At 28.6% G+C, this 22040-nt stretch overlaps 1 protein-coding gene across 1 annotated transcript in view; it reads left to right on the top strand.

Moving 5' to 3' along the window:
- The window catches only part of LOC132938514 (protein bric-a-brac 1-like), a 43001-nt gene extending 28331 nt beyond the window's left edge, over positions 1–14670 (top strand). Inside the window, exons 3-6 of the mRNA XM_061005393.1 lie at positions 1633–1899; positions 9969–10117; positions 12529–12804; positions 13259–14670. Coding sequence (XP_060861376.1) covers positions 1633–1899; positions 9969–10117; positions 12529–12804; positions 13259–13429 — 863 coding nt within the window. The 3' untranslated portion in view covers positions 13430–14670. The remainder of the gene's footprint in view (positions 1–1632; positions 1900–9968; positions 10118–12528; positions 12805–13258) is intronic.
- The last annotated feature ends 7370 nt before the right edge of the window (positions 14671–22040 follow it).

Below are 22040 nucleotides of genomic sequence, written 5' to 3'. Positions count from 1 at the left end.
ATTGTATCCCGTTTTTATTATTTTATTTTTTTAGTTTTTTGCACCCCTTATTTGCCACGCTGTATATATTAATAATTTGTAATAAATTTAAATTATATACGTTTTTTCGACTTTTACGCACGTTTTTTTTTTTGCACGAACAACAATCGCCGCGTTTGCAGGTAGGCGAAAGTCCACGAATTATGTTGCCGGTTGTCGTCTCAGAGTATGTGTGCACTGTGTAACTGCATAGTGTTTGAATCATAGTGTAGTTATGGGTTTACTCGATGCTTGCAAATAATAGTTAGATTATATATTTTTATACATATGCGGAACCTATATGTATTATATTACTATACATTTTATTATGCATAGCATATATTATAAAAGCGCAGCGTATATTGTAACCCGGTGGTGGTGCACCGGTATATTGACAATATTCTACAACCGCCTCCTGTTACCTCCACACCTCCCCCTTTATCCATCAACGTTAATATAAACATAAATGTGTGTGTGCGCGTAGTCTCGCAGTCACGTATATATACATAGACAACAAACGAGCAGCTTGCATTGTTAAAATTAACACGCCACAGTCGAAATAATGTTTATAGATGTTAATATGGTGTATATATATTTGTTTTTTGTCGTTTATTTGCTTACGTTAGTATATACTATATAGTGTAGTAGTGTACAGCGTTTTAGATTTGGTCGGGGGTTAGGCCGTCTCGATTATATTATATATTTTAAAAAGTCTCGTCCGCCATGCACGTGCGCAAAACTCGCACGTCATCGACGCGTATATTATATTATATTTATATTGGAGAAAAAAAATTTAAATCTCTGCATATTATATTACACTAGCACACACGTAGAGGTACGCAACAGCCGGGCTTAGATGTAAATCACGTATGTATAGGCATTTTAATAATAATATTATATAGTGCCGCCGTCGTGGCGTGCGCAGCACACTGCAATATCGTTATATTATGTGCGATATTAATGTATTATCGCCCGCGTTTTTATTGCAGCGCCCAGTTCCCACCCCGTACAACCCATGCAGTTGCGTAATTTCACATATTAATATATTATATTGTTTCTTCCAGATGTATGTTAGTTAAGAATAATTGTTTAAAATACGTATACGATTGAGAACTTGTAAAAAAGAAAATTTCTTGGAAACCCTATCACACTTATAGATACTTCATTGTTTTCTAAATTCTAGTCAAACAATATTTTAAAACGTATTATAAAACCAATAATTTTCGATAATATGATGATTTATCTATGTTAATAATATCTTGAATTTCTACACATTTAGAGTAAGATCATTTTTCTGCCTTTAAGCTGTGTCAGAATCTCGAAAAATCGACATTCTCCACTTTCCCGCTTTATTACCGGCAGTGCATATACGATTTGCGACGTGGACTGTCTCTCTCTCTCGCTTTCCACTCTTTCCCTCTCTCATTCTATTTTACGTTAGATAATATTCATCTCTCATATCATTCGTATGATTCATTTTCATGTAGCATTTATTAACTCGTACATTATATATATATTATAATATAATATAATAATGCCTACCTATTATATAGGAACGATACCTATATACCTATGCGCTTCACTAACCGGTGTGTTCTATTGTTGTTTTAACAGCTGACAGTTACCAGTACCAACTGCAGTCCATGTGGCAAAAGTGCTGGAACACCAACCAGAGCCTCGTGCACAACCTACGGTTCAGAGAGCGCGGTCCGCTCAAGTCGTGGAGACCAGAGACGATGGCCGAGGCCATACTGTCCGTGCTCAAGGAGGGCTTGTCGCTGTCACAGGCCGCTCGGAAGTACGACATACCGTATCCGACGTTCGTGCTGTACGCCAACCGGGTGCACAACTTGCTCGGTCCCTCCGCAGATGGTGGCGCAGGTAAGCGGCGCTGCAGACGCGTTTTACATAATAAATATTAATCATCCAATAAAATTATCCCTGATCTACGCGAGGTTGATATTTCAAGCTAGGATATTAGTGCTGAGCAGAACTAGCTTCGTTTTGAAGGTAGCGTCTCAAGCCAGGATATACCTAGACTCGAGCTATAGTAGCACCATACCCGCCACCGAACTGGTTTGAAATTCCTATAAGTTATAATAGATATCAGGCGAATGATGTAAACACTTTAAACCACTCTAGCCTGTGCCGAGCCAGGAGAGTCACCGGAAATAGGTACTGCCTTACTATATCCTAGCTTGAAGTACTATATAGCCTCGTGTAGACCGGGCATTATGTTATAATATTATATACCTATCTACGCGGGCCACACGATAATAATTATTATAATTGTATATATTATTGTGTACGTGTTTATACGATATACGTGTGCGTATATTATGCGTGCCACGTAAATATGTATATATGTACATATAAAATATTATTTATTATTGTATATTATAATTTCTCTTCTCGTAATCAAAGTGCCGCCGCACCGTGTATATCATTATATCGGCGATTCGTATATTATAATATATATTTCGATTTCATAACGTTTATATTGTAATATTATATACACCGTATTATTATAATGTGAACAATTAAACGTTTCCAGATCAAATTGCACAATAATATAATTTGTTATATTGTACATCTTTATTGCATATATTATACTTATACTATATACATGTATAAAGTATACATTATATAGAATATATACAGGGTGTTTGTTCTCGTAAATATGTATATATTATGTAGTGTATAGTGTGTAGTATCCGTATGACTTTTATATATATTATATCACTGTATATACTGCAGGCTGGTACGTCATTAAATATATTATACTATTTAATATCATATAGTTAGGCATTCTACTGCCAATAACTTATACATTTCCATTCGAATACCTATCCGATGGAAATTAATGATTCCGTATATATTATGCCGTTTTGAATTACCGAGAAAATCGAAAACAAAAAATTGGACATTTATTCATTTCAAGTATTGGTGGTTAGGTATAGCATTTATTTTCCCAAATTATATTTCAAATATAAATATTATATATTGAAAAAAAATTGATGAAGACGTACACTGTGAGACACTCTGTATATTTATAATAATATATTATATATAATAACCGCTGAACTCTTTATAATTTGTTTAATGTAATTTTTTATGTTATTAATTTTATGACGACATTGCTTATCATCTATCGGTCTATTATTCGTATTTCTTTTTATTATTTAAATGAATACCAATAACAATATATTATTATTATATTCACAAAAAAAGTATACAAAAAATTCCGAGTATATCGTTTGAACTCTGTACTCGAAAGATTTAATATAAATAATTTATATTGTGCAATGTGTACGTAACACTAATATTATGTACGCTGACAGTTATTAAAAAAATATATATTTTTTATAATATGTAAATGTCAACGTTTTTTCTTATAATCAAAATAATAATAAAATATAGTAAAAATGTTCTTGTTGAATTTCCAAACAAAGATCTTTAAAGTTATATAATTCTGGTCATGTTATTTATGAATTTTTTCCTCGAGTTGCTTAATTAATAATTCGATTGTGTTTGAATTATTTTGAATATTATTGGATATTTTTTCAAAATTACTCATAGTTGAATTAAGAGAAATAATAATTTCTACAACATTGAGTGATATTTAAACAATTTAATTATTAAAAAATAATAACAAATTAAATGAATTATTAGAAAACAAACCAATCCATAAAGCGCAAATACTTTATATATAAATTAATGTTTTATATGATTGCTTTGTTCTGATTTAATATTTGACAGATGTATTTATTATTTGAAAATATAACTCTAGACCAATATTAAACCACAGGTATAATATTTATATAATACATAACAAGACTCAGTTAAATATTTTGTATTTATTTTAGTACACATTTATAGTAAATACTTTTTTTTAATGTATTATTTTCAGACTTATTTGGTTATTTTCATCTTAACCCAATTTTTATTCATCATTGTGTTATAGACGTTTTAAAGCTTGTGCAATATTAATTATAATGTTTTTCTTAAAATTCTCTAAATAAATATTTACTTATCCATACATTAACCAAACATAATAAATAATAAAACACCTTTAGGAAAATGCATAAATGTGCCGAAAAAGAGTTAACTTGCTTTCTTAAAGTATCCCTACCCTATTTCAAATTAACTTCTATAAGAACAATATTGGGTACATTTTAAATTACTATGAATTAAAAAAAAATGAAAACTATAAAGACCAAAGTATAGACTAATACCTTACACAAAGAGGCACCGGGTATGCTCTCACCCATTTTTTCCATTAATACTTAATTAGGTAATTCAAATTCCGAGTTTTGTAATTTTTAACAATTTTGAAGAAGCATATTTTCAAATATTTTGAATTTTTTATACTATTTAAGGTGCGTTCTATGGTGACACCAACCTATTTTTTCATATGACAATCACCCATGATGAATATATTAATTTTAAAATGAAGTTTTTTTTTGTCTGTTAACACGAAAAGTATTTGAAAAATGCTTTGAATTTCAACTTTGAGGGTGATCTCTGATAGAAATTTGGATCTATTTGGTACGTTTGAGAAAATAAAATAAATTTAAACCCAGTTTTTAATGAAATTGATTTTATTATTTTGATAGGCAATACTCAAAAACGAATGACCGTAGAAACAAAGTGTTTATATTAGCATTTTTTTGTAAGAAGATGATAACATTTTCAAAATATTTAAATACATTTTGTGGTATAAACCTATTTATAAACTTTGATATTTTTGAATTTTTTTCTGTAGATGTCGATTAAAATGTTTTCGTTTAGTAAAAATATTTGAAAATTTAATACAAGGTTCCTCGTTATAAATTTTTCATATAAAAATTAAAAATATCGAAAATACATTGGAATTTTGAAGGATTTAGTCAAAATCGCCATAATTTGAAAACTATTGTATAAACTTTTTTATTTTTATATCTAAGATTTCAACATTTTATATAAGATTTCTCATAAGTTTTCCTACTTATAACAAACAAACAAAAAAGTTTACTGGAAAGTCGCATACATTTTTTATAAGCATTTTTACAACATTGGATAATCAACTGTAAATTAACTATTTTTCCTCAATCGATTTTTGATATATTATTATTATTCTAAAATGAATAACCTTGATACTTAAAATACTCACTAATTATTATTTATAATAATATTTGTTAATTTTATTATTTTCTATACATAATAACATTTTCAAAATATTTTACTCTTTTTGAGCTTTTTTTTCTGCATGAGAAATATTCAATTTTTTTAGGAAAATAGATTATAACACAAGGATCCTTATAATTTGTTGTTACAGCTATTTATATTAAAGATAAATGTTCAAGATTTTTTTATAAGCATTTGAAATTCAAATTCTGACAAAATTAGTCAAATCACAATAATTTATAAATTCGAGTAGCTTGAGTAGCTCATACCGAAAATTCCTAAATTACTAAAAAAATATATAGCATTGATTTTTTAAGAGATATTTAAGTTCAAACTTGACAAAATTGATATTTAATCGAAAATTAACAGTTCTAGTTATTTTGTTATAATTTAATCTTATTTTACGGGGTGATTTAATAGTTTTAATACTATTAATTTAATACTTGAACGAATATTATTATATTTAATTTAAGTACACATTTACATTTTCAAACATTTAGATTAATTTTATATTTGTATACTATTGACTATTTATAGTTTATTCTGTATTACTATAAATAGTAAAATAAATTACTATAATAAATAATAATTAATATCAATATATTTATATGATAATTGGCTGACAGACCGTCCCCGTTCAGAACCATTTTTCGTGTGCAATGATTTATCATTGAATTCAAATTTAAAACATCTATTACAGTGACCTACTCAATGACGAGGTACAATCATTTAACAGAGCGGTTACCTACTTTCCTCCTGTTTTCTTTAATTCAAAAATTATAGTTATTCATATTAATATATCAATATTTTGTAATTTTTAAAAATTGTCAGATAACCTATAAAAAATTATACCAAATTCAATATTAAATCTATTTTATATTTTTGTATAGTATAACCGCATTTAAAGACTATTATCCCTAGTATATAGATTGCAATAACTCAAAAACTAATCGTTTGGATTTTGATTAAGATATATCAACATTTTCTAAAAAATCACCTGTAAAGCAATTTACAAAAAAAAAGGTTGGTTCTCATAATGAAAAAAGAATTGCTTCACGAAATCTAAATAATTAAAAGTATACTTAAAAGTTTCATAAATAGAAATTTGAATAAATGCATTATTAAAGGAAACATGGGGGTAAACATATTTGGTGAATCTTTATTTACCTTGTATAATAACGGTGATATAATAATAATTTTATTTTCTGATCTTCCTAACGATTTGTACGTTTGTGTTTTTTTTGTTCAGGCTAGAATGATATAGCCATGTAGATTATAGGTACCTATTATTCATTTTTATCCATTAGATATTAAAATATTAGCTTCACAACGTCCTGGTCGTCATAACCATTATATTTTATCTAATTTAATTCGTTTAGACTTTACGGACATCTTCAACCGACAACCACACTAATATTTTTAGTCTCTTCAGATCGTTAACTCATCCTTTATTATTATTATTATTATTAACTACTTATATGTGTTATTATCGTCGTCGTTTATTGTGAGTAAAACTCCAAAGAACATCATAGAATTTCATATAAATAATACGTCTTCGTCGACGAGTATGGAGGGGGGCAGCGATTCGCTGTTATTAAGAACCGGGCGATCTCCCATACATATATATATATAATTTAATATTTTATAGCTATATAACAAATTTTGGTAACGTAATAATAAATACCTACCCAAATACTGCGGACAGCTTATCGAATTTTTTTTTTATCTTCGAAACCCTTCGATTCGACAAATAATAAGGACGTGTATAGTTGTGTATATGGTATGTAGGTATACGACCCGAGTTTCCAGACTTTTCCACGTCACCACACTATATATTATAACATATATATATATACACACAATATACATATATGTATTACGAAAATCCCCAGGGCGTATGGCGGTACACATAAATATATATGTGCGAACAGTGCGCACGCGTGCTATACTCGTACTCGATACCCCCTTACACATATATATATATATATTACCTATATGTATTTATATACACTATTATGATGTGCGAGGGGTGCAGAATATTATATATTATTATGCTCTGCATCGTTGTCGTTGTCGTCGTCGGTCGTCATACACGTATAATACGAACACGTGTAATGAGTATAGTTACTGCATGCACCCTCCGCCGATCATTCCCAATCCCCTCCGGCACCGTCGCGTGTGTTATGATATATAGAAAATAGGGGCGGTACGATTTTTAACCATATTAGCTCGCCTCGTGGTTTTGCCGCCGTCCCACTCTAACCCCACGGCGTCCCCGTTGCTGCGGTCGTGGCAGTTTGGCCGCGTATTATTATATTATTATATTATATATATATATATATGGACTTACCGTGCATATACGAGTGCATCTGCTCCGTCTACTATATATTGTGTACCTACATAGATAAATTATAAAAAAATAATTATACCACGATTTTCGTAGTCCGTGTATATTATAGGTAGTACCTATACGTTTGAGATTAATTTTTTTATTACATTTTGACGTGCTTGTGTTCTCTTTTAGTATACCTAGTGCTTTCGGGAAGGGGTGTGCTAAAAGTTGCACGTATAGTACAACACATTTTTCGTTGGAATTTTATAGTTATTCATAAAATTATAATAATAGAAATTTGAATTTTTCCCCGATTATTTATTTACTTGTACATCTTATGGATGTGTTAGGTATAACTTGGGCTTACGGTATTAGAATTTATTATTTTTCAAACTTTTTACTTACAAGCATATATATACATCATCGTTTATGGTATTTTATAAGACTTGCAATTGTTTACTACCGTAATTTGTATGACTTTTAAATTTAATATCACAACAAACTATACTGTATAGGTGATCACCAGAGCGAAAGACAATAGTGTCCGACACCCTGTGTATATGGAATTCATAGTTTATTTAATTGTATTTCATTTGATAAAATGTTTATTTTTAGATTTTAAACTTTTAACACTTGAAGTCTTGAATTAATATAAGATTAATTTTAAAATATTATATATTTTATCTGAAATATACCAGAAATATCCTGTCCATATTTTTTTTTTTTTGTAATGTTCTTTTCGGTTGCACACAACTTGTTTCAAAACTACGAGGGACAAAAATTCAAAATATAATCTCCACCAGACTATCGCCCAAAGCCGTGGTTCTCGGTTGTTGACACTAAATAAACCCCAAATATTGTCACACTTCACCGCCGTTATAATTTTTTTTCATTTTAAACATTTTAAGATTTATTCATTTTTTACCGACCGTGTTCGCAAAGAAAATTAAAAACACAAAATGTTCTAATTAAAAGTTTTCCCGAACAACTAATGTTTTTCTTGGCTGTTCGGTTTCCCGGAAATTCATCAAAATTCGAAAAGCCGCCAATCTGTGTTGGTATAACAAATATAACTTTAATAATTGATTAATACCTATTTTAAATAAATAATTAGACGTAAAGAAAAAATATACACTCAAATAGAGAGAAGTACTAATTGATTTTTATTTTTAAATAAAATTATTCTTGTGGTTTACACAAATCGAAGAAAATTAAATATCATTATCCGTAAATTGTATTTTATCTTTTTACACAGAAATAAGATTTATACTTCCAATTAAAATTTCTCATTCCTGCTTACTAAACATGCATACTAAATGATAATTTGTGTATAAAAATTAATTAATATATTATGTATATATTCAAAGGAAATTAAAAAAAAAATACTTCTAAGAATATCTCTAAAAATCAATAACAATAAATTACAAAGTGAAAAAATAATTTTAAATAGGTGTGTGTTTTTTATTGTTTTAATATATTTTAATATATTAATTATCTATGAAATATATCAATACACTATTTTTAAGGATAATTAAAAAACTTTTCCAATAATAAGTGTAATTTAATATTATGTGTTCATATAATTTTTCAATGTTCAATACCAATTGACATAACTATTATAATTTATTACAATTATAATTCATTAATCATTATATTATTATACATTATTTTTTTACATGTATAATATGAAAAGGCCGGACAGGATACAGACACCGGGTGTTGGGCACTCGACTCGCTTCGCTGCTTACATCGGCGCAGGATAGTGGTGTGTTGTGATATTAAATATAAAAGCAATCATGATTTTTTTACATTTTGGTCGACAGTCATGTCGGTAATTCTCCTTTGCGCTTAGAGAAACTAATGATCAAATGTATAAATTGCATCACCATTATAAGTATCTACTTATGTCAAATCGAGCAAAATTGCTGTTTGCATTTTTGTAAAATTCATTATTGTCAATATAAATAATGCATGACTTTGTTCAAAAATTAACAACTAAATAAAACTTGTAATTATTTTTCTTGAAAAACTATATTGACTTTACTTTGTATACCTACGAATAAATACTTCACTATATTTTTCCTTGGGCTATATTTAAATTATTATTATTTATTTTTAATTCTATAATTTGAGATACTTTGCTATTATTTTATAAATAATAATTAAAAAACTTAGGACTTAATTATCAGATAGAATACAAATTAATAACTAGTTACATACACATTGTTTAACTATTCATTTATTCAACGAACCATTCTTGATTAATAAATCATAAAGCTAACCTAAAATATTTTCAATAATTACAGGTATTGAACACAGAACATAACTTACTTTTAAGTTTACTTATAAGTCCTAATTAATAATTTCTATATTTTTATAAATAATAACACATATCAGAAAATAATAGATTATATAGGTAAAAATTCTTATATATATATATTTATGTTTACAGACTTAAGGCCTAAAGGCAGAGGACGTCCTCAAAGGATATTGTTAGGATTTTGGCCAGAAGATCATATTCAAAATGTAATCAGGACTGTTGTGTTCAGAGACGCACAAAACATCAAAGAAGAAGCATTACACCTTTACCCAAGAATACCGGTAAGAAAATAAAAATGTATATATTTCTTTAATTTAATTAAAACTGTAATATTTAACCATAGTTGTCAGGTACCAAAAAGGGGTAATTTAAACGAGAAAATATATCTTTCTGCTATACTAATTATATAATATACATTCATATGTAAACTATTGAAAACAAATAATTTTACTTCTTGGAATCAAAATAAATATTCACACATAATTATAATATTCTTCAAATTTAAATATTTTTAGGTATGATAAAATATAAATTATGTGTACAGTTTGTGCGTATTCTTTAATTTAATAAATATTGACAAATTACCATTATTAAATTTTAATCAAGGACGTTTTGCAAAGCTTATAATTTATGATTCAACGATAATGGCATATAATAAATGTACTGCACAATACGTCACAAAAAAAAACAGTGAAAACATAATTGTTATATTACTTATTTATTTTGCCATTATTTGTAATCAAAAGTAAATTTCATCAGTTGCGTGTTTGAAATAATATTCCATTGAGTCGGTTTTTTATATTTATGTATTTTATTTTTTGTATAATTGTATAATATACAATATTTATATATATATATATATATATATATATATATGTGTGTGTATGTATGGACTAAAGCCTAATTTAAATATAATTAAAAATATACGGAATTAAATAAATTATGTACAAATAGTTACACAATATGTGAGGGGGGAAAGTCGTTTAGTGGGCCGCGGTCCCTCCTGCGGTTTGTGGAAAAACTTTTTCAAATTAATAATGCATTCGAATTTTGATGGTTACTAGCTAGGAACGTGCTGTAACGTCGAGTAGTCAGTGCAACCATCCAACTCAATACTAATATTATTACTACCTATATTTAACAAGTATATCTGTACAATGTACATTTACATCAACTTAATCGGGACGTCAAAATAACAAACTATATCGTGTTGTTTCCATTTAAATCGATAATGATAATTATTGGAATGATTTTTAATTTTATTCCACGACAAAAGATTACACCTACACATACGCAGATATAAACATAGTGACAAATGTATTGTTTTAATACATGCATGGTTGGGGTGGGCTTAGGGTGCGATGGTAAGGGAGTTGGGGTTGAGACTATCCGGGATTGTATATAAGCATTCCATCGCGAATGTCAACTCACGCTTATGTGTATACCGTATACATTTATTTTTTTTAAACAAATGAAATGTTTCAACATCACGAAAGATTAGACGTTGTCATATTATAAAATAATAAGTATTAAGTCATCACTCGTGAATTACGTTATCGGAGTTAAAAGTTATAAGAGTAGCTTATCTCCGATAAATGTTTCATATTATTTTTAACAGTAGTTACAAGTTATAATATGTATGTAGGTATGTATTTCATAACCAAAACCTACTATTTAAGTCTCATAAGTTATCACTCAGCATTTTCATTTACTAAATCCCAAAATGATATCCTGATCATTTTCTTCATTTTCCTGATGATCAATTTCTGTTCTAAGAAACAATATAATATACGATTCTAATTAATATTAAAATAATATTCAACTTGAAAAATAAAAAATAATGTACAGTACTTCAATTAAAGATTATTTATAATATTGTGATTTCAACGTTGTACATAAAAATAACATTTTTGTTTACCTAATATAACAGTTATTCAATTGGGTAATATGTTTTATTTTTTAATAATTTTGTTTTACTGAAATAATACAGTTTTTGTTTTAAATACCTACTGTATATTATTATTTTTTCATTTCATCTATTCCTAATACCTATTGCAGTAGAATGTTATTCTAGTTCACTGTTTTATGGGTTTTATAATTATCAATTAATGTCTAATGTCTGACAACAAAACTGGGATATAAATTAATGTTTAATTATGACATTAAAGTATTAAACGCATTGAACATTAGCTATCATGGTAACTTATTAGGTAGGTACTGTATTAGACATTAGTATTTAATAATATTGTGTTAAGATTAAAATAATAAAACAACAAATTTAAGCTTACAAATAAAACTAGTTTAACAAAGAATTTTATAAAAATTAAATTTTAAAAAACAGTTAATAGTCAGTTGAATTTTTACGTAAATACCTGTAGTGTTAATTTAAGCTCGCCTATTGTACATTTAAAATTTAGATCGAGATTAATACATTTTTTTGTTATTATTACTTATTAATTATTAAAATTATTTTCCATTAAAGTAATGTCTTAAATAGTAAGGCCAATAATAATTTATTATACAATCCAATTTGTCTTTTAAAAGTATATGGCTGGAGTAAATTAATTTAAATTTATGCAAATTAAAAAAAAAAAACAAAAACGTTTTTAATTTAAAATAATATTTTATAAAAGATTTATTTTTTCCCTCGTGAAACTTATAATAACAATACCGATATTTTATGTTTATATAGTGTTTATCCGACCCAATGTCTGGTGGTCACTATGGTAACAACGCGGTTCAGTCGGTTGAAGGTCCCGTGTCGCCGAACTCTGCCGCGGCCGCTGTGGCCGCCGTCGCGCAGGGTATACGGCAGCAAATGATGGCCGCCGCCGGACATAACATCTCTCCTTCATCGGGTGTCGACGCGTTCGCCCTACTCGCCTCTTCACACCTACCCAGTCCGGCTGACATGTCACCAAATTCGTCTCCACCCGATTCGCCGTTAGTTTCCAACAACAACGTCGAGGTAAGAACAACAATACTAACAACAACAACAATAATAATAATAATAACAATTATTATTATGTTATACCAGTACGGGGTTTCCGGGAGGTGTATTTCAGCGTCGTAGTAGTAATAATAATAATTTAGAATTCCCACTTATTCCACCCGCATTCAGCTTCCTTTCTCTACCACGAGCCACGCCACTTTGTAAGGCCATAACCCACCCCCACACCTCATCCTCAGAACCTATACTATACACTCCCCGAATGGCTTGAACAATCTAATTTTTGTATTTCTTTATTATATATATTATTATGTGTTCTTATGGGCACTTATTATTTTACAGTTGTTTTCTTAAGTTTTCAACTGTATTAAATTTCCTTACCAGATTGTAACCACCGTTATTAACTGCGTTAATATTCCAATAAAATATAAATAAATAAATAATGCGTCACGTTTTTCGTTTTTGCAAACAGGTGAGCCTAAGTGGTTACAAGCGATCCATCGACCACTCCAACCAAGACAATGTGTTCGTTGAAGACATCGATGAGCTCGTGAAGAACAGCCATTGTACCGGGGGCTCGTCAATGGGCAACACCATCGATCAGCAGCCGTTGCCGTTAGTCATCGAGCAACGGACCGAATAAAAATACACCCACACACAGACTGAGATAAACTATAGCGAACAAATCCAATAATACCGATGTATTAAAGACTTTGTGGTCATGTGAGTTGGTCGTCGATTAAAAAACAACAAAACTAAACAAAAAAAAAAAACAAAAAAAAAAAAAACTATTGTAAATTTAAAGCATAGACTTATATTATCGATTGGCAGTCCTAGCATTTATTTTTAATAGATATTATATTTATTATTTTAAATATCGCACTATGTAATCGTTAAAATATTCGCAATTACGTCATTCGATTTCTGTATATACAATAAAAAAAGTATAATATATATATTTTATTTTGAAATGTCAGCGGTTTGAAAACAAAATTCACAAATATTTACTGAAGATAATATTATATTATTGTAATATACGTTTTTTAAATGATTTAAAAAAATATTATAGTCAAAATAACTATGACTATAAGCCATTACTCGCGTATCACGTGAATCAACAAGTAGTTTTTTTATTACATATTTGTATATTATATTATATAATATAATATATTAATTATTCGTATACTATTATTTATGACATTATACGTGGGCAATGAGCGCCAATGTATAAAATATATTACGTATAATGTATATTATATATTATATAATAAGTGTGTATATATTGTTTGATATGTGTCAATACTATGTCTGGCAGACAATAAAATGTGTTATTATTAATTAACAGTAGGTTGTAAAAAAAAAATTAAAAAAATATTTAAAAAAAACTTATATACAGTAATGCTTGTAAAATATGACGTGCGGTTGCCATGATAATTATTAATATTATGTAAGAGTAGTTTTGGAGTAAAAAAAACAATTGAATACATACTTTTAAGGCAAGATTGTATTGGTTACCTGTTCCTAGCACGTAAATATCTATTGTAAATCATTTATTGAAAGACAAACATTCTCAACGGACTAGGCCAGTAAAATGTATTTCATGTTCTTATTTCCTTATTATTATTATTATTATTTTTTTTTTAGTTTTAGATTAATTTATTTACACACACTTTTGTTAGCATAAGCTTGTTGTATGCATAACTCTCATATTATACATTTTGATTAATTATGTATTGTTTATAATTGTATTCATTAAAATATTATTATTATTATTATTATTATTATATGGACTTAAAAAATTGTACTTGTTTTAGACTACACAAATAAATAATATTGTAATACTCCGACGTGTATATTATTAATAGAAAAAAGGTAATACTTTTTCTTTTGTTGTATATTTTTTAAAAAAATAAACCTTGCTACATTACATACTCGATGTGTTACTCTCATTATTTATTTATAGAAACAATTTTATTATTTTATTATGTCTTGGCATCAAACAAAAAAAAAACAAAAATAGTAAATAAATAATGTAAAAAAAAATATTATCTAATTAATATACATAATATACGATTTTTAAAATAAATATTTTTATTACATAGACAAATTAAAATAATAGACCTCCATTAATTATTATCATATAATATTATGTAATGTGTATTAAAAAAATTTTGATATTAACTGTGTTATAATAGTCTTTTTAAACAAATACTTTCAGCATTAATATAATAATAAACAGATAAAAAAATGTTGTTCATACCATACAAATTATTATTAAAATATTAAATTAATAATAATAATAAAATTAGACATTGATTTATATTGTGTTATATAAATAGAACGACAAAGAGCATAAAAATATAACATTAAGTTTAATGCGTTTCTATGTCATTGTAATCATGTAAATTTGGTATAAATGTGTATGACACTATAATGTATGACGTAGGTACATTCAGTATTCACCCTTAATAATTAATTTCACCTAAAATTAAATGTGTATGACGATTATTTCCTACACAAATATTTTATATTTTGTTAATACTTGGTTTAATTTTTTTTTTAAAAAAAAAACATCGAAATAGTTCAAAATCTATCTAAAATGCCATTTAAGCATAGATATTGTATATAATAATTAATAGGTGCCTATTAGATTAATTTAAAATCAATAAATGCAACTTTAAATCGAAATTATAATTTAATGTTTATATACTCAATACATATTTACACGACACATTTATTATAAAGTGATCTATAATTCGTTTTTCAAATGACTTATCTAATAATGTCTACAACTTAGGTGCCCCGGCCCGTGTCCACTGCTTTTAGCTATATTCTGATTTCTGGCAAAATTTTCAAAACGTATCTATATTATAATTTATTAATTATTCTTATTTAACAATATTAATTTCAAATGTTACTAATTAACCTGCAGCTACGGCCAAAAGCTAAGTGTTATCTTATAAATATTACTTTAGGTAAAATACATAATATTAATCTTTAACACATTAATAATATACATAATATATTATGTATACTTTGTAGTCTTGTAGATAAAATATTATTTAATCTGCCTATATGTTACTTTTAATCCCGAGCTTGTTTAAACAAAATGTTTATTGTAATGTAAATTAATATCATTACGAATAAACCAACGCTGTGAATACTGTAATATTATTATAAAATTGTCAACGTGACCTCCAAAATAAATAGCTTAACAACAAAACATTAAATATTAGATATATTACAGGTACTGTGTAAGGTGTAAACGTACAGAATAACATAATAATACATAGTCTATGGGGATTGATCAATTCATTATTTAAGTAATCGCATCATCTGCGCACATTTCATTCCGATCGTTGTCTACCAAGGACTAAATTATTGTAATGATAATATTTTCGCCCATGGTTTCAATATCTATTCGATATTAAGAATTACAATAATAAATATATAGGTAACTAATAATATTGTGTTCGTCGAGATCAATGGCGATTGGCTGGCTGCTGAAACACGTCGAATGTATACTTATATATATCAAAATTTTAAACTGTGCATATAATAATATACGAGTACCTACCTAACCTAACCTGTACCTAGGTGAGGGTACGGACAGTCGATTTATTTTTGAAAAACATTGGACTTTATATAATAATATTACTATGGTGTTGTCACGTTCGGTACCTACTATCCGATCATAATATTTATTTAATTGAGCTTTACACTCACGGAGTACTTAAACAGAACAGTATAGGTACCGTTACAGTTCCACATTACAGCGCACTATCGACAGGGTCCGAGAGGGCTGTTGCCCTACAGCCATCCCCGAAGTTTTTTCGGAAAATTACAAAATGCATTCAGCGTTCTATGGACGCATTACGCGTTACACGTGACCGTGTATTAAAATTATAATTTATATGAAGGTTGCAGCAAAATTTTATAGATATATACCCACGGCATCAGCAGCATATCAGGTACCAAACGTATACGAGAGATTCTAGTTTGCTCTACCTTATACAACAAACTTGAAACTATCAGCCCTCTCCGCCGCCGCCGCCGTACCCCCCCCCCCCCCCAAACACAAAAAGGAAAATCCTGGCTGAGGCACTGCCGTATTAAATACCTAAATATGTACCTATTTTACCTATGTCCAAACATGCATAGCTTATACATGCAAAATTGCAAACCATGAATAACTTCTGCAACGTGCGATGTATATAGGTACAACAGTGAGATGGCCTAACAGGGCGCATTATGTTTCAACGTGCCTTTGGACATATTTTACTTGAATTTGAATGAAAAATGCGCCGGGTGGGTGGGTATTTTCTTGCTTGGTGGGGTTAGCGTTGGGCTGTGCGAGGGGTGCATCAAATCAATCATGTGCTCGCTAAATAAAAATCCTTAAAATAAGCCCCGGTTACCTAACACTCTTCGTACAGTAGTTCTATAATAATAGATATAATATTATATACGTAATATATCACCGATGTCCCCCATCACAGTCATATTTATTTATTTATAGATACCCATTTATTTACGCGCCCATTAATTAAAGTTTATAATATTTATATAATAATATTTTAACATCAGCAGGATCGAAAGATTTTTTTAAGATGCGTATAGACAGCGCTTGGCCACTTGGCCACCACTCTCAACTGTGGATATTAAATCAGAGTAAATAACTAATAAATTCGTACTATATAGTTTACTGCTGTGACCGGGAGACTTATCGATTACACGATGGAGTTAACTTAAAACTAGTTAAAAGTGGTTGATAGTTTGTTATTTATAATTTTCTCGGGGCGGATCAATAATTCTTTTGTGATGCTACGACTATTTTACACGCATTTATCAGGCGCAAAAATGATGATAAATAATATAATTTTACAAAAAGGTCAACACAGCCCAAGGGGGATTTTAGCATCCGCGGCTATAGATCTGCTACTGCATATTTATAAAATAATATTTACAATGTATAGGTAACCTAACCTATACATACCTAATACATATAGTCTTTATATGATCGTAAAAATATCGTCAATCGAATAATCAATTGTACACCATACTACCACACTATAGCCTCTAGGTATTATAATATTATTCTATAATGCATGGTGATGGATCTATGAAACTAATACTTAAGTGCGTTTAAATCCATACTTTATATAACATTAACTATAAACTGGTCTTATAGTTAATACTTAAGAGGCCAAACATGCACAAAATACATGGAGTCATAGGTACCTTACTACCTTACCTTAGTTACTTCATACATGGCCGGCGTGAGGGTAAGGCGACTCGGGCGGTCGCCTCGGGTGCCATTTTCGGCGGGGCGCCGAAACTGCTTTTTACAATTTTGCACATTTTTGTAAGTAATATTATTTTTTTTAAATATAAAATACCTATAACTTTATACTGAAATATTGATAATTATTATGGTTATTTCGCTTAGCCATAATATATTAAAATAATATAAGTATATTTACTATGGTTTAGCGTAGAATGTATATCGTATATGTTGCTCTATAAATATAAAAATTCTCGAATATTTGTTATCGTTTACAATATTTTGTTTCTGTTTTAAATTATTTGTTAAAACTCCTATAAGTCAAATTTGGCATTTGGTGGATTTTCTGATTGGCGTATAACGTATCTGCTGTACTTACTATGCACGAAAAAGCGCCTAATAATTTTAAGACTTATGGTACATGGATAGAAATAGAAAAACGGTTAAAACTAAATAGAACAATAAATAGATGTAGAGCACAAACGAATTACGAACATGGAAACTGTATTGGATAACAATTTTAGACCGTTTGCTATCAGTAACTTTAATTTTATCTAAGAATAATCTAGCGTTTCGAGGAAGTTCAGATAAATTTTTTGTACGCTAAGTAATGGAAATGTTTTTAAGTTTAGTCAAGCTTTTGGGTAAATATGACGACGTAACTAAAGAATTATTACTCAAAACACTTTCTCGTGAATTTTTTATTTTTTTGTACGATTTAAGAAATGCGTCTGAAAATGAAAACGAATTATTGAAACATATTGCGTATGCCGTATGGTACCACACAATCACCTTAAAAATGGATCTGACTCTGATATTGATGGTACATCGTATTGTGCACAGCAGAGATTCTGAACATTAAGCAATTGTTAATTTCTTGTTTGGACATAAGTTCACTTCTTAATATTTTTCACCAGCTAGTAGTGAACGGAGTTTCTCAAAATTAACACTCATAAAATCATACTTGCGATCCAGGCACAATGGCTAATGAACGTTTGGTCTCATTATCGATTTTATCTATAGAAAACGAAATTGGTTTTTCTACAGTTACACAGAGTTTTGTCGGGAGAACATCGAGAAAAGTGTTGATTTACAACCATTTCTGTAATATTTGTTTTTATTATTAGTATATAGGTATTTTGTATTTATATGTGACTATTATATACCAGGTATATAATTATACATATTATACCTATTACATTATATGTTATTTTTTTTAAAAAATTAGACAATAGGTAACAAATTATTTACAAGTCAAGCATAATATATAATTTTTCCGTACTTCTGTCCACGAACAACATTTTTTCCTAAGTATTATGATATTATGAGTTGTTGTAAGAAAAAGGGTGGCTGATCTTGTATGCGGAATACCGTCATATTTCCGCTCTAGTATGCGGTCCACCGTAGTAGACTAACAGCAGTACCTACGCATTACCTATATGTAGACCGCGTTGTAATCACGTCGAAAAATTAATTATCGTAGTTCTATACTTTTATCCATAGTTTAATTACAAATATATTATAATAACGTAAAAAAGTTAATGAAATCAATAAAAATAAATCACGTCAAAAAATTATTTAATGTAGTTTTATCCATAGTTTAATTAAAAATTAAAAAAATTGATAGTATATAGATTTAACGATAAACTGCTTTAATGTCCTTCAAAAATGCAATGAATAAGTCAGGCTCTTCTTTTCTAGTAACCTTCCAAGGTCAAGGTAGGACTGAAGTAGTTGTGGGGTAGTGCCTCTCATCGTTTTCAGAACTTTTGTCTTCGCATCCAGCAATGATCTCTCTATGATTTGTGTGTGAGCGCCATACGCGCAAATAGGGAATTTCAATGGGTGGGTGGGGGGAGGCTTCAGAGCCCCTACAAGAACAGCACCGAAAAAGGCGCCAGTTGGCATTTTGGCCTGGGGCGTCATTAATGGCCTTGCGCCGGCCCTGACTTCATACTGTAGGTACGAATATTTCATAGATATTTTAATTATTTAAATTTAATACATAACTAATAGTAATAGTAATAATAGTATGCGAACACAATAATGTATACAAGATACCAATATAATACATTAATATACGCATATACAAGTATTTATGATATGTAAGTGTATAGACTATATATCATAGAGTAAGAATATATATCTATAGATATGAACCTATACCTGTATTAAATTCCCATTGCATAAAAATTGTACAAACCGTATATTAAATATTAATAATAATATGGATGATAATGGGCCCGGTCATTTTCAAATTTATTTATAAAATAAATATGTAGATAGGTATACCTTTAGGTAAATACAGTCATACAGAGCTCACACAGGCACACAGCTCTGCAGTAGGTACCTACCTATATATATATATACCTACCGTCACAAAACAAATAATATTATATGTTGCACGTATTGGTATAGGTAAGCGCGTCTGTGTACAATTTGTTAACTTAAATATTAAAATCATGAACCATAATAATTTTATTCTATTCCAACCTTGGAAATAATGATAGGTACATTATAATATTATAAAACACGCAGTTAACGCGTTTTACATGCCCCGAAACCAATTGAAAAACACAATTGAAAGTTAACTAAAGTATACAATATATTATTTAACTAAAAAAAAAAAAAAAACATTAATTATATGAAAATACCTAGGTATAATATACCTATCGTTTGTACGTGTGTAATACTATACAACCTATATTATTATAATTTATTATAATTATAATAATATGTGAAATATTAAAATCTACATATATATATATATACCTACCTACGTACAGTTTAATATACGAATATGATAATAGACCACGTTATTATACTAGGTACTAAGCTTTTATTGGACATTATTTTTCTACCTACGACGATTCGTTACATAAGTCGACGATAACTTCAAAGAGTTGGTCCGACTTATTGTACTAACTAACTATAACTACCTAATTACCTAACTAATCTCGTAAAAATTAGAAGATTTGATTACATTAAAATACTCCGAATAATATTTTGCTTCGGAATATGAAACTAAAATTGTATGTTGCCCTTCCAAACAGAAATAACTATAACAATAGAAAAATAGTAAAAATTTAAATATGTAAAATTATGTGAAAAAATATATTAAAAAACGTCAGTAGCTTTTGATATACCTAATGAGTGTTCTTCGATTATAAAATCAGTCGCATTCACCATAGCATTACGCCTGGCACCTGCTTTTGTAGTTGGTCGATAAGTATAATGATAAAATAAAAAAAGGTATCTACCTATATAATACAATATTTCAATTAGATACCCTACAACAACTAAACTGATGCAACTCATCTAAATTTAATTCCGATTGCCCAGATAGGTAGGTAGGTATAGTTATTATTTATATTTTTACAATAACCATATAATATGTATTATTCAGATACAAGTAGGTATTACCTAAGTACCTAAAGGTATGCATATTAAGCACATAACATATAAATATAATAATATATTCAACCGCCGTCGTCCATAATATATACGATATATAATATATAATAATAATAATAATAATAATATATATAATATCTTGGATGACATCATGTAAATAATAATAAATACGGAAATGCTTCAATACTCAAGTACCTACCCACCGGCCCCACGGGCACTAGACAAATTCAATATAAAAAATATTACTTACATAGTTAATACCTACTGCTTGTGACTCCTATAAATATGAAATATCCACCAGGTGTAGTTATGTAGGTACTTATATAATACAAATTAAATAAAAAACTACATAATATAATATATTTCTTCGAATTGTCCTATTTACTACAACATAATATGATAAATAATCGACTAATATTTCATTCTTAAAGAGTACTTTTCTTCTCCTTACCTTTAGGCTCACCGCTGTCCGCTTACATGTGACATAGGTGTATAATATTTGACATTTGTTAGTATTGTTAGACTAGTATGCAATCCAGATACCAATTTTTTGTTT

The sequence above is a fragment of the Metopolophium dirhodum genome, chromosome 2 (genome assembly GCF_019925205.1).
Source record: "Metopolophium dirhodum isolate CAU chromosome 2, ASM1992520v1, whole genome shotgun sequence".
Lineage (NCBI taxonomy): Eukaryota > Metazoa > Arthropoda > Insecta > Hemiptera > Aphididae > Metopolophium > Metopolophium dirhodum.
The sequence above is the reverse complement of the archived record's forward strand: the minus strand, read 5'-3'. Positions and strand labels throughout refer to the sequence as shown.